At 47.7% G+C, this 13,951-nt stretch overlaps 1 protein-coding gene across 2 annotated transcripts in view; it reads left to right on the forward strand.

Moving 5' to 3' along the window:
• The window catches only part of Tead1 (TEA domain transcription factor 1), a 226,709-nt gene that overhangs the window by 74,926 nt on the left and 137,832 nt on the right, over window positions 1–13,951 (forward strand). Inside the window, exon 2 of one of the 2 annotated variants that reach the window (XM_036168990.1) lies at window positions 3,338–3,593. In XM_036168990.1, the coding sequence (XP_036024883.1) occupies window positions 3,446–3,593 (148 nt within the window). In that variant the 5' untranslated portion in view covers window positions 3,338–3,445. Of the gene's footprint in view, window positions 1–3,337; window positions 3,594–13,951 lie in introns of those variants that run through there. The other variant, XM_036168980.1, reaches the window with a different exon arrangement.

Here is a 13,951-nt window from a genome sequence, read left to right on the forward strand (position 1 = left end):
ATGAATTGAGGGAAACTGGACTTTAATATTCAAAAGATGTGTGAGGAGGGGAAGACATCAGCTCTGCAGATGGCCTGCGAATAATCCATTATATTCTGTAGTGGTGGTGATGATGGCGGTCTCACTGTGTAGCCCTGGTTGGCCTTGATTTCTGGGTCCTCTCATTCCCACCTCCAGAGGTCTGAGATGACAGGCGTGTGCCACTGTACCTGACTTGATTAGATCTTAATGTTGGTAATAAGCAGGTGCTTTTTGGTGTGCATTCAAATCAAGGTAGATTGAGCAGTAAGTAACCATCTGTATACATGTAGGATGCTCATAAAGTGTGACTAATACTCTCACAGTCACTAGAGTGACAAGGACAATTTCCAGGATGAGGTGGCTTTGGAGCTGAGGAGTGGAATGCCAGGATGGTTATTTTGGTATCTAGTACAGGGTGCTTTCCCAGCCAGCCCCACCAGCCTTGTGATCAAAACTCTCTGCCCATACAGGGGCTCATCTTACAGTTGGGTTGTAAAACCAAGAACCTGAGGAGCTCTGCAGATTTTGTGCCTGGTGTTTTTCTGGGCTGTGTGCTGCTTTAGGTCCAGAGGAGGTAACTTCATCCTGCTGAGCTCCAGTAGGATAAATTGCAAGAGCCTAATCACAAAGTTCTTTCTTTCCCTGTAAATGAATCAAAATGTGGGAGTGTTTAGAGCTATGTTTGTGCTTCCTGGGTGGATGGATCAATTAATGTGTGTGACTTTTAGCCTGAGAAGCAACTTGAACGTTGTCTGCAAGCCTTTGCTGTTAGTCTTCTGAGGTGAGGCTATCCTTGGTGGACAGTTTGGATAGTGGACAGGCTTTCCTTATGGTGGAGTCTTCTTCCAAGCATCACAGAGTGGGGCTGTCCTCTCCCTTGTGATTTCAGATGCACTGGTGAGAGGTGAGTAGTTATGAAGGCCCATAGGGATCCCAAGGGTTGGTCAGGCCGTAGGAAATGGACCTTTGAGGAGAGGCTGACCTGAAGGATGGATAGACCCTCAGGAATGATAGGGTCAAGTTAAGTGAGGAAATGGGTGTTGACCTAATTTTTCAGCATCCCAGTGTGAAGGTGGGAGGTCCTGAGGAGCCAGTGAGTATCCTCCCACTGGTGAGTTCCAGCATAGCCTGTGTGACCAGCTGATGAGATAGATGCTCTTAAGACTTTGGGTGGGGGTTGTTGGTATGTTTTCTTCTGGAGACTATACTTTTAGTTGCCTAAGAACCTTCTTCCTAGGCCTACAAAGGCCCAGGCTCCTCAGCTCTCACTCTGCTGAATTCCATCCCTTGGCTATAGTGGTTGAGCACCCACACATCTAAGTGCAGCTTCCTTGAGTGAATTCATTCTGGGATCTGTCCTGGTGTGGCCTATGGTTTTATATGTGTGTGTATTGGTTTTTTTTGGGGGGGGGGTTGGGAAAGAGGGTAGCCACTATCAAAGAGTTCCCTCCTATTCTCGTAATTTCTCCAGTAAGCAATCCTAGGGTGGTTATAGCTTAGCTCAGATTTTATAGTACTCTCAGATCCCAACCCAAAATGTAATCATTTGAAAATTCAAAAGACCCATGAGGCAGGCAGGCACCCAAAGTTCATCTTGGGGCCAGTCACAAAACCCTTTCTTGTTTCATAATTTATACCTTGACATTGGCAAATTTTGACGTCCTGTGTAAGCATATGTGTGGTGGTATGGGGCTGTCAATATTTTGCTGACATGTTCTCTGAATGATGGCTTAGAGATAACAGTTAAAACCAAGCATACTACCTTTTTTAAAAAAAATACAAATGCTAGCTAGGTGGTGGTGGTGCATGCCTTTGATCCCAGCACACAGGAGACAGAGCTAGGTGGATCTCTGTGGGTTGGAGGCCAGCCTGGTCTACAGAGTGAGATCTAGGACAGGTACTGAAACTACACAGAGAAACCCTGTCTTGAAAAACAAACAAACAAACAAACAAACAAACAAACAAACAAAGCTGCCAAATTGAAGAAAGCCAATGTGAGGAGTCCAAAACCTCCTATCAGTTAGACCATGGATTGTGCTCTATTCTGAGTTTCTGTACCTGGGTTCTGTTGACCTACGCATTGGTGAGAGGATACAGTTGGGACAGGCAAGGGAAGAAACTCAGTTGTTTGTGCTCAGCTGACAGCACCTTAGAACATGGGCATGCTTTCCTCTTGCCTCTTGTGTTGAAATATTGCAGGGATGTAAAAGGAGCAGCAGTGATCACATGAGGCCCTTGCTCAGGCACACCATGATTCCTTTCCCATCATTCCCCAGGAGCGATTCTCCTCCCTCCTTCTTTTGGGGAGCCCTTTGCATTAATGATCTGATGTGGTTTTCACAAAGCAATATTGATATGTTAGTGTGCAGCCAGCAGGGAGTACTGGATTAGATCATTTTCACCTTGGTGTCAAGCCAGCGTGACATTTGTTTAGAAAGCTTATCCCCTTGTGACTATAGGAGGCATGTATAATTGAAAGGGAATGCGTTTACATTTTGGAGGAAGATTTCTTGTGGTTCTGTTATCTCCACTGCCCAGAAGAATGAAGGAAAGATTGCCCCACAGTTTCCAGATGACTGGGAGAGTATTGCTGCAGGGCTGGCTGCTGCACCATAGGGATGGGGACATCCCCACAAGGGTGGCAGGTGTGGGAGCAGACTGGACTGGTCTCTGCTCCATTCAGGGTTAGAGTTTAGGACTGGGCGACCTGCCTCCACAGGGGCCCACAAGGTAGGAGACCCAAAGATCAATGTGCTAGGTCTTGGTCAACTGGTACCGCTGACTGGTAGGAGGAGTACCTGTGGCGCTAAAGTAATCTCATTTCTCTTGTCCCCCACTCTTGCATGATCTTGTATTGAGATGGCGTGACATTTCACTTAGGATGTCAATTGCTAGAGTGAAGCTGATATCTTTTATTTTACTTTTTTATTTTTATTTTATTTAAAAACAAACCAAAACCTGTTCTGCTCTGGGGATTTGACTACCCTTGAGTACGGCACTGCTTGTAGGGTATGCGCACTTAGTAAAAGATTCTCACGTGAGCCTTGCAGATGTAGTTCTGAGTGATTGCCTTCATTGGTGAGACTTTCCTCTCATTGAGGAAGATTACCTGGCTTCAGCCAGCCATTAATGTCTTTGTAGGGTGCTTAACAGGACACCCAGTGAACACAATCATCTGGGATCTCAGAATCCCCATATTCTTCACTAGAGTTATTGTCCACGAAACACTAGTGGCCAAGACCGTACAGGGCAGCTCATAGGAGCAGTGTGTGGATGATGATCCCGTCCTCATACTATTTTATGATTTCTCTTTTAGGTTTGTTTTCTTGAAAAGGCTCCAGGCTTCGGCTTGGAAAATCCAACCGCCAAAATTGAGCCCAGCAGCTGGAGCGGCAGCGAGAGCCCTGCCGAAAACCTGGAAAGGATGAGCGACTCGGCAGATAAGCCGATGGACAATGACGCGGAGGGGGTCTGGAGTCCTGACATAGAGCAGAGCTTTCAGGAGGCCCTGGCTATCTATCCGCCATGTGGGAGGAGGAAAATCATCTTATCAGACGAAGGCAAAATGTATGGTAAGTGGCCTGGAACATTCCTTTCAGGGACTGCAACCTGCTGTGGTGGGAGGGGATGCTCTCTGAAGCCAGCTCGGATGCTCTTTGTGGAATGACAATTGCTATCCCAGGGACCAGGGCTCCACTACAGAGGAGTGTTGATAAGGGATACTGGGATAACATCTCTTGGGGTTTTCTCTTTCTTCCTGCTTGACAGGCCTTCTGGCAGATGCTCTGAAGGTCCAGGTGCCACAGTGGCATTCGTGCAGGAGGGAACAAGTTCTTCAGCACATGCCCTCCATCTCAAGGGAGTCCTGCCATTTAGCTCCACATAGCTGGTGTCAGGAATGGGACCGAGTCTCCTGGATCCTTCCCACCCTTGCAGGAAGAGCCTGTGATTTAGATTAGTATATGACATTTATTTTTATTGGCTGGGGATGTGGCTCAGTTGGTAGAGTGCTTGCTTAGCATCACAAAACCCAAGGTTTAATCCACAGCACTTGGGAAAGTAGGTATGGTTGTGCCTGCCCTGTAATCCTAGCACTCTAGAAGTAGAAGCAGGAGGCCAGAAGTCCTAGCTCATCCTTGGCTACACAGAAACTTTTGGCCAGCCTGGACTACATGAGACCTTGTTTCAACACTGTGCCCCTCTATAAAAAAATACTCAAATCCCCCACTGAACTGGGCAGGTAAAACACACGTGTGGGCTTCAGCAGCCAGTGTGATGATGCTTCCCACTTGCAGTTGAACGGCCAGCTGAGATGCTGCTATTGTCTCCCCCAAAACCCCTAAGTACCAGCTTCGCCTACCCTGGCTGAGGTCCTGTAGGTAGGCTGCATGAAGGTGAGGAAAGCAAGCCCAGCTTTCCAAATGGCTTGGGATGCCAACAGCAGCAGCTAGTGTGATGCTTGCCTCCCCAGTATTGGGATGTCTCTCTCCTTTTCCAGAACGCTTCCAGCCGCAGACCTGTGCTTTTTTGGCCACCTACCTTTTAGGGAAGCAGATGGCAGGTGGTTGCTTGTACACAGTGTTTGTCTAATTGAGCTGACAGAATTTGTGTTGTCACCAAGTCTAAAGAGATGCAAACAGCGTAAATTCCAAGAACACCAGCTCATGAACTGCCCGAGGCCGTTAACTCAACAGAGGAGTGATTTATTTCTCAGTAATTCCGACTCTTTCTGTAATAGGATGTTGTACCTTTAACCCTGCACGTCTCTGTCAGCAGCCCGAGGAGGCTGTGCTCAGACCAGCAAAGGCTGCTGAGGAGAAAGCAGATGGTGGCACAGCTGCCACCAGCTGTGGCCCGCCTGCCCTCCCCCTTCACCATGGATGATGTAATGGAAACAAAGACACTTTTGCTCTCTGTGGCACTGAGCCTCTCAGCCTGTCATGCACCCGGGGGTGAGAACCCAAACTTGGGGCATTTGTTTTAGGCTCTTGTGAGTTCTGCTGTAGCCAAAGAATCCTCTTTGTATCTAGGGTAGCGAAGTCAGGCCAAAGCTGCTCAGCTGCCGTGTGTGGATGGTTTCGGGGCCTTAGGTGTCCTGAGTCCTGTCTTCCCCTGCTTCCCCACTCCTATGGCTTTCATTCGTTCATTTGAGATGACTTTGTCACGTGTGGTGAAGCGTAGCTTTGGGACATTGCGTGTGCAGCCCCCACTCTTTACTCAGGAATTATTTTAATCCAGGTTAATGATGTAAGCTGGGTTTGGTAGTGTACTCCTGTGATCCCAACACTCGGGAGGCTAAGGCAGGAGGACAAGTGGGGGTTTAGGGCCAGCCTGGGGTATCTAGTGAGACCATGCCCCAGAAAACAACAGTTTGTTTGTTTGTTTTTAATATTGACCACTTTGCTGTAACTCAATTGTGAACTTTTTATGTGAAGATGACTTTTGGGGTCTCTGGCTGTGAACTGAACTACGGGAACTTCAGATTTGAGTTGTTCTATCCACAGTTAACCTGATCACTTTTGTCCTTGATGCTGGCTAGTTTTGAGCTCCTGGGACACGTGGTCGAACAAACGATGACCACAGGGCCTTGGGGATTTGCCATGTTGGACATTGCGGTTTTAGGGCTTGGAACTTAGCGGGGTTATTCGATATTGGTAAGCTTGGTGTTGGTTGTGGGACATGTCTGTATCACCAGGGTACTTCCTAGTTCTGTTTTTGAGATGAGTTTCTTTTTCCTTAAGTCAACACTATCTGATTATTGTCTGTTGGTAGCCAGCCAGATTTAAAATGAGGCGACCCTTTTGAGGGAACAACTTCAGGAATCACAACTCACTAGGAGGAAGACTCTAGGACTGGTTATGGGTTTTCACAGGGCAGAGAGCCCAGAACCTGTAGGCTTTTGTTTCCTGACTGGGGAGAAAGAGATGGATTTTCTGCACTGAGCTTACAATATCCTGGTCTTTCCATGGAGGAAACCCTCCCTCAGCTCTCCATCATTGTACCGTGTAATAGAATGCCCCCTGCTATCTTGGCACGAAGTGTGGTAGTTCCTGGACTAGGGGAGGTGGAGACTGGACCCCCACTTCATGGGAGCTGCCTCTGCCCTGCCAGGGACTTTGCAAGTAGAGAAAGTTGACTTTCCACAATGATACCTCAGCCACTTGGGGACAAAGTCATGTGAGCTAGTGTAAGGCCAGAACCACCTTTGTAATCAAGCTTTTGCCGTCACATACAAGAATCAGAACCTGGTTGGACCAGGAATAGGCAGTCAGTCCCTAAGAGCTTTAAAAAGGAATGCACTGGAAATCTCTGGGATTCTCTGCAGTCAGTCAATGCGTGTTTTCCTTGAGGATGCTGTTCCTCTGTTTCTGAGCATTTGTGGAGTTCTTTGTGATGTCACGAGTCCTGAAACATTGGAAGAAGCAGGGTCAGTTGCTTTATCTTGGTAACGAGATGTCCATCATGGTTGACAGGAGAGTAAATGGAAAGTTCTTTACGATAAGCTTTTGTCCCTTGGAGAAAATGGCTTAATTTTCTGTTACCTTGGACTTCTGGGCTTCTGAGGCTGTGTATCCAGCCTGTGTGCCTGGCCGTCTTCTGTGCTACCTGATGTCCAGCACTTATTCTCAGGTTCTGCCTTTGAGTTTGCTCTAAAGGCACACAGGCCTCTCTCTCTTAGCTCTGCCCCTCATTTCTTATCTTATTTTTTGCATAGCTGTGTGTTTCTTCTTCTGGTAGGTATGGGGGGGGGGAGAGGATGGGACGGGAGGGAAGTTTTTAGTGAATGCGCTTGTCTGAAATTGGATTTCAGGGGAGTACACCCCACAGTGAAAAAACGACAGAGCACCGATCCAGGGGAGTACCTGTGTCTGTTTCCCCTGTAACTGAAGACACCAGTCTGGCAGTGTGGTCAGATGTCCTTGGAATCCTACAAGGGTTGGGACAGAAACCAGTTTGCAGTGCTTGTCAGCCCTAGAGGCAGACAGGTGCAGCACTTAGCAGTTTAGACTGTGTAATTAATACGAATCCTGGCCCTGCACTTTTAGGTCTCTGGCTTCAGGCAAGTTGCCTTCTTCCTTCTCCCTGTCTCAAAGGCTGAAGATCCAACTTCAGGATTGTTACAAAAATTAAAACTGAAGTGATTGTGATCTGGTATTGCACATTGTGATGGAAAAACATCTTACATACGAGTGCTAAATAAGTGTTTGTGAACCGAAAACATGGCAGAGGCTTCTGCCTTGTGTTGTACTAAGGCTTTATATGTTATTTCCAGCTAACTTCCCTAAGAGCTCTCTGAGGTGCTGTGATGAGGGGGCTGGGCAGGGAGGGGCCGTGAAGCTGTGGATGTGCTGTCTAGAAAGTTTCAGATCCAGGTCCGCGTAGCTCCAAAGCTGGGCTGCTCCTGCTGTCCTTTCTTTCCATCCTTGGTAGAAGCCATTACCCATGGATCCAGCAGATCAGGGTTGAGCACCAGCTATATGCCAGGCTCATGCTTGGTTGCCAGGATGACGGCAGGGAACCAGACAGACACAGTCAGAGTCCCTGCCCTCATGGAGCTGTCACAAGTTCATTTGCCGGCAACTGACCTGAGGTCAGGGCTGGCTGCCAGAGATTTCTGGGAAGTCTGAGGACGCTTTGAAGATGGTCACCTTCCACTTAGCCTTTTGAAACTTGTTCTTGGCTACCAAAGTCCAGGACACCTGGCCTGTTGCTGGCAGGAAGAGGACACAACAGGGAGGGTCCAGATCACAAGGCTGGCCCTGATGCTGGCCAGAAAGACGTCTGGAAGGTTCTAGTGTCCTAGGACTCTGCAGGCACAGCCACTGCTAGACAGTGACTTTCTCCTGTGAGCAGATACCTCTAGCCTCTTTCTTGAGAACAGCTGGGTGGGAGGCAGCCCCCTACCCAGCTTTTTTTTTTTTTTAAAGTGGTGCTGGGGATTAAACCCAGGATCCTGCTTGTAAGACAAGGATTCTGTCAAGTGATTCATATCCCCAGCTGTATGTAGGGGGCTGTCTTTCCTGCTGGGATGTTAGGTTCACTGGTCAGCCCTAGAGAACTAACTAGTTCAGGAGGACAGGGAAGGTGTACGTGTGCCTCTCCCCCATTTCTAACTCCTGTCTTGCCAGTCACAAACAGGATTTGGGATTGCCTGTTGGCCTGTTTTTTCAAGAGGAAGGGGCTTTGCTCAGTGAGTCAGGACATCTACCTAGGGACATCAGAATGAGTGTGCATGGGTGAACACAACTGTGTGCCAGTCAGACAGCTTGAGGGGCCCATGCTGGCTCTACCCAGCCCTGAGAACCATTTAAGGAGAGGCAGGGCTGTCTGTGCCTCCACAGGAAAGCTGCTTTCATGGTTCATTTTGGGGTTGAGGACGGTGGCTGAGTCTGTGGAGCTCCCAGAGGCTCTGGTATGTAAATGATTACAGTCTCCAACGCCTACTGTCGCTAGATCTTAGGAAAGTGTGTCTTGGGGCCTAAGTTGAACATATTTTTGCTAGTTCTCCATCTGAGCATCCTATGACATCCTTAACTCCTTCCCTTCCTTCCTACTTATTTACCTGTTTCAAGACAATTGGTTAAAGTGTGAAACATACAGAGCTTTACCCTGGAACAGTCAGGAATCAGGGACTCTGGTTTCGCTTCCTGCCGGCTTTTTATAGGGTCAGACGCACTGAGGTATTATTGTTGATGCTTCTCGCTTGTGCTCTCAGAACCTCCACTTTGGGCAGATGTGGTAGAAAAGGGGAGAGGGAAGAGAGGGGTTTGCTCATTTTGTCGCATAGGTGAAGGCAGAGGACCCTTGTTTTTGCAGTGTGTGTTGTCAATTCTTCATTGGAGGACTTGAAGGAATTCTGATCCAAATAGGCACACAAGGGTGAGTTCTGGGCTCCTTACTGCAGATGAGTAATAGGGGATTTTGACCCAGCTTGGTTGCTGTGAGACTAGCCCGTGTCATCAGTATTTTGATTGGGAAATAATGGGGTGGGGGGGGGGGTAGGCATGCAGATGATTATTCCTGAGGTGTGTAGCTTAGTAATGGGTCATGAGGGAGGAAAAGAAAAAAAAAAGCCAAGTCATTCTCAGATTCTTCTACTTCTTAAAGACTTTGCCATGGCAATGGACTGTCAGGAGACAGGTGGATTTAGAAGTCACTCACTGAAGTATGTGTTCTGACCATGAGTTGGGGACAATATATAGGGAGTAATGAAAACAGACGACCTGTTTGAATTGCTTTTTAGAATGGAGTTGTTTCTTTAGTCCTCCTAACAACCCAATGACAAAGGAACTCTAGGAATCTCCATTTTGTGGCTGAGGAAGCTTGAGATCACCAGCAAGGTCAGGTTATTTTTTTCAAGGTCACACAGCAAAGAAGCTGGAGTAGACATTTCCAGCCAGGTCAGTCAGCACAACTAAGTGTACCATGGAAGTATGTTTTGTTGTTGAGGTACAAACTTTAGTGTTGAGGGGAAAGGTATGGGGAAGGAGGGGGAGAAAATGATTGGGAATTTCCTATTTTGGGGGGTGGGTTTCAAGACAGGGTTTCTCTGTATAGCTTTGGAGCCTGTCCTGGGACTCACTCTGTAGACCAGGCTGGCCTTGAACTCACAAGAGATCCGCCTGGCTCTGCCTCCCGAGTGCTGGGATTAAAGGCGTGCGCCACCATCGCCTGGCTGAATTTCCATATGTTTATTTCAAAGTAGATGAGTGGGCAAGTGAGAATGAGAGAGACAGTTACCTGCTCTAACTTTGAATTTTGGGGAAGGAAACACTTAGTGGTTTTCTTGAGATTATAGGCCCCTTCTGGCCAAAGATGATGAGGCATATTTGTAGGAAGTTGTAGGTGACTTCACACATGATCAGTCTTGTTCAGGGTGGTATAGCCATAGACCTTGGCAGGGACTTCACATGACTTTTGGAGCCTGAATTTCAGAATGGCAGGGTGGCAAGGGGAGAGCCTCTTACCATGAAACAGTTTGAGTCTGAGCAGGGAAATGAGGATGCCCAGTGGGCAGGTGGTATAGAAGCTGCCAGTGTAGCCAGGTACTGTACCGAGGAGGGCATGTGCACCACACCAAGATGTCTGGCACTCACTCTGAGTAGAGTCAGACCTCTGCAGCATTTCAGGAGAGGTATGTGACTGACATGACTCACTCTGTGTATTATGAAGCCACCTCTTCAGGCAAAGACGAGTTAGATGCCTCTTATACTCTTCTATTGGCATTGCAGCTGATGCTAGAGGTGTGCCTTGCAGATGGGGGAAAGTTTCCAAGGTGGAACCCACGGAACCGGCTGACCAGAAGTGGTTTGTAAAAGAATGGGAGGTTTATGTTGAGGTTCTACTCCTGGGTGATGGAGAGGTAGGTGGACTGTGGAATGAGGTGGGGAGTGGAGACAGGAGAGGCAGGTTTGGGAGAGGGTGGGAATGAAGTTCTTTGCATCACGTACTTGTCCCAGGTATCTGTCGATGGGGCTTGTCCTGTGGGGTGTTAGAAACTCAGGCCTAGAGCTCAGGTTGGAGGTGGACGCAGGAGGAGACTGCACTCCCATATCCCAGGAGTGGTGGCTCGGCTTGTGTGGCCTGATTAACAGTTTAGCAAGGCCGAAGCTGGTGTGGGTTAAAAGACATCATTATGTGTGTGTATTGTACAGTACACACACAGTAGAGCCCAGGATAGCTTCTGGTAGAAAGTTCTTCCCTTCCACCATATGGGTTCCAGTCTTCCAACTCAGGTCATCAGGCTTGGGGGAAAAGCATCTTTACCTGCTGAATTATCTTGCAGGCCCCTGGTGTAGATTTTAAATGAAATGTCTGGATTTGTGGGGAGAGAAAACAGGTTGCTTCCAATGGACCCCCCTATTCCATTTTCCTTCTTTCCTTTTTGACAGGGTCTTATATAACCCAAACTTACTATGTAGCCCAGGAACATGACCTTAAACTTCTGTTTTCCATGCCTTCACCTCCCTAGTGCTGGCATTGCATGAATGGGATACCATGCCCATTGTATGCAATGCTGCGGGTTGAATGTAGGCCTTGTGCATGCTGGGCAAGCACTCTTCCGAGTGACACACCAACCCCGAGATGGCCTTTTCTGGTTTTTGAAACAAAAGAAAGAATCTATGGTTCCTCAACCTGATTATCAGCTGCAGAAACTTGAGCTAAGAGGGGAGGGAAAGAGAAGGAGGGGGGAGGGAGGGAAAGAGGAAGGGAAGGGGTACTCAAAGAGCCTCTGGGAGTGTGCTTTGAGTACTTGGGTGAATTAGGTGGCCTTCTGGGTTTGATAACCACAGGGCTGGTGGGCATAAAGTCCTTCAAGTTGCCAAAAGAACCATGTCAGCGGAGTGACTCCTGATGTCCTCCTCACACTGTGAACTGGGTGACTTCACCAGGACCATGATCATGACCCAAGCTCTGGGGTGGGTGGTGGTGGTCTTTGACCACATGTGAAAGAGACATGATACCTTGGATGGCTATCAAGTTAAGAGAAGACTAATTTTTAGGGCAGAGGATGGGTGTGGCCACATGGTGAGCAAGGGAGAGCAGTCTGTAAATTGCGGGTGTTTTTGATGGAGTGAAAGCTAGAAGGGACTTTGGAGGGCTGACAGTGATTAAGGCCACATGGCTGAGCTGGCCCCTAGCTGTGGAGGAGTGGAGTAGCCTTCGTGCAGCTGTGGGAGAATGGGACCTAGACAGACAGGGTGAACAGAATTGCTGGCTGAACCACAGAGGGCCCAAGGGAAGTTGGAGGTTACTACTTTCTTTGTTGAAAATTTTATTGAGATAATTATAGATTCACATGCAATTGTAAGAAATAATACACAACGGGTTTCTTTGTGTACAATTTGCCCATTGCCCCCAGTGGCTAGGTTTTGCACAATTGTGATACCATAGCCAGGATGTTGACATCAGCACAACCCATTGGTCTTACTCAGATTTTCCCAGTTATACTTGCGTGTGTGTGTGTGTGTGTGTGTGTGTGTGTGTGTGTGTGTGTGTGTGTAGTCAGGCTTGTTGGGTTGTGTGCAGTGTCTTCTCTGTTCCATCAGTCAGAATGCAAAACCCTGGGTTGCTCCTTATTGACCCTGTCACATTCTGTCCTGCCCTTTCCTTACCCATCTCTGTCTTCTTGCAACCACCAATGTATGCATAGTCTTTTGACAGTGACATTTTTTCCCCCCACTCAGTCCCATTCACTCATTTCCTGGAGACGATCCAGTTATATGTGCATATCAACAGTTTATCCCTTTTTATCATGAAGAAGCATCCCACAGTGTATGTAAGCCAAAAAACTTTTGTGTTTGTAGGTATGATGTGGTATGCATGTATGTGTGGGTGTGGAGATCTATACACACGCACGTAGAAGCCAGATCACATCAGGTGTCCTTTTCTGTCACTCTCTGCTTTTTTCCCTTCAGACAGTGTCCCTTGATGAATCTGGATCTAGGCTCACAGCTAGCAAGCCCTAAAGACCCTCCTGTCTCTGTTCCCTGCAGCACAGTGAGAACAGGTGTGATTGCTGCCATGTCTTGGTTTTTACATGGATGCTGGTATTTGAATGCAGGTCCTGATGCTTACACACCAAGCATTCTTAGCCACTGAGACATCTCCCCATCTCAGGTTTAAACGGTGGAACATATTTTGGAGGGCATCTAGACCGACTGGCCTTGTGCCACCTCCTCTCCACTGGGAGCATTTGTTTTTGGATTTCTAGGGGAGTTTGTGGGGTAAATAACTCGGGAGGGACGTTGAACTCCCAGGCTGTTTGCCAGGGTGGCTGCACTGTTTCATGTTCTCACCTGCCTTCTCTGCATCCTCACCACCTTTGCGTCCTAGCCATCTCTGTTTATGTGATCCATTGTAAAAAGTGGGTGTCACTAGCGCCTGCTTTCCTGGTTCACAGTCCATAGTGACCACTAAAGTTGACTATCTTTTCCTGGGCTCATTTGGTGGTGACATCACTTTACGTGTTTTTTCTATCTCATAATCGGAGTTTTGGAGAATCTTCTAGATTAAGGGCTTTGTGGGATTCATGGCTTAAAATACTTTCTCCTTATTGTAGCTTTTCCCCCTTCTATCTTTTTTGTATTGGGGTTGGAGGGGTGAGCATCAGAAACCAACCAACCAAAAGTTTTCAGGTTAGTAAAACTTTTGAGTGGGGAGTGAGTATGATTTTTGCTTTTTCTCTTTTTTGTAACAGGATCTGGCCTGGGACTGGCCTCGAGTGCCTGATTGTTCTGCCTCTATCTCCCTAGTGCTGAGATTTTATGTGTGTGCCACCGTGCCCAGCTGAGTAAAAACTTTTAATTAACAAAAAGCAGGAGCTTGATTTCCCTGCTGTCTAAGGGGTTAGCATTCCTTCTGTGAGTCATGCTCAGTACCTAGCCTAGAGGCCCTCTGTTCTGTTACTTTTAAAGTGCCATGTTTCATACCACAGTGTGCAATCCATTTTCAATTAAATTCTGTGTCAGGTGGAGAGCCAGTTTTTTCAAGGGAGGCAGTTGGCATGATTAAATATCTTAGGTCTATCCATAGCCTGACATCCGAGCGGGAGCTGGTGGTGTGTGTGGGGATGGAGAACATGGGAGATGTGGAGGGCTCCAGTCATGACAGATGGAGACTGTTGGCGGCTCTGTTGAGTGAGAGTAGGAACGGGATTGCAGGCTCTTGTATAGACAGGAGGACTTGGAGTGAGTTTCGTGGTATGGAAACTGGTATAGCCAGGATGTGTGAATGTGGGCTGTGGCTACGGAGACAAGGAAGAAGACGAGCCTGTGGGGCCATCGGTGATCTGTGTTGGTTTCGAAGAAGTACAGTGTGTATTTGTGAATAAGCTACCTGAGTCACCCTTACTAGGGGACTTTAGATGACCCCCTTGGCTAGGGGTAGAAAGAGCTTGATAAATTTGAATAGCTTGAACCCAGTAGAC

Source organism: Onychomys torridus, chromosome 1, assembly GCF_903995425.1.
Source record: "Onychomys torridus chromosome 1, mOncTor1.1, whole genome shotgun sequence".
Taxonomy (NCBI): Eukaryota; Metazoa; Chordata; class Mammalia; order Rodentia; family Cricetidae; genus Onychomys; species Onychomys torridus.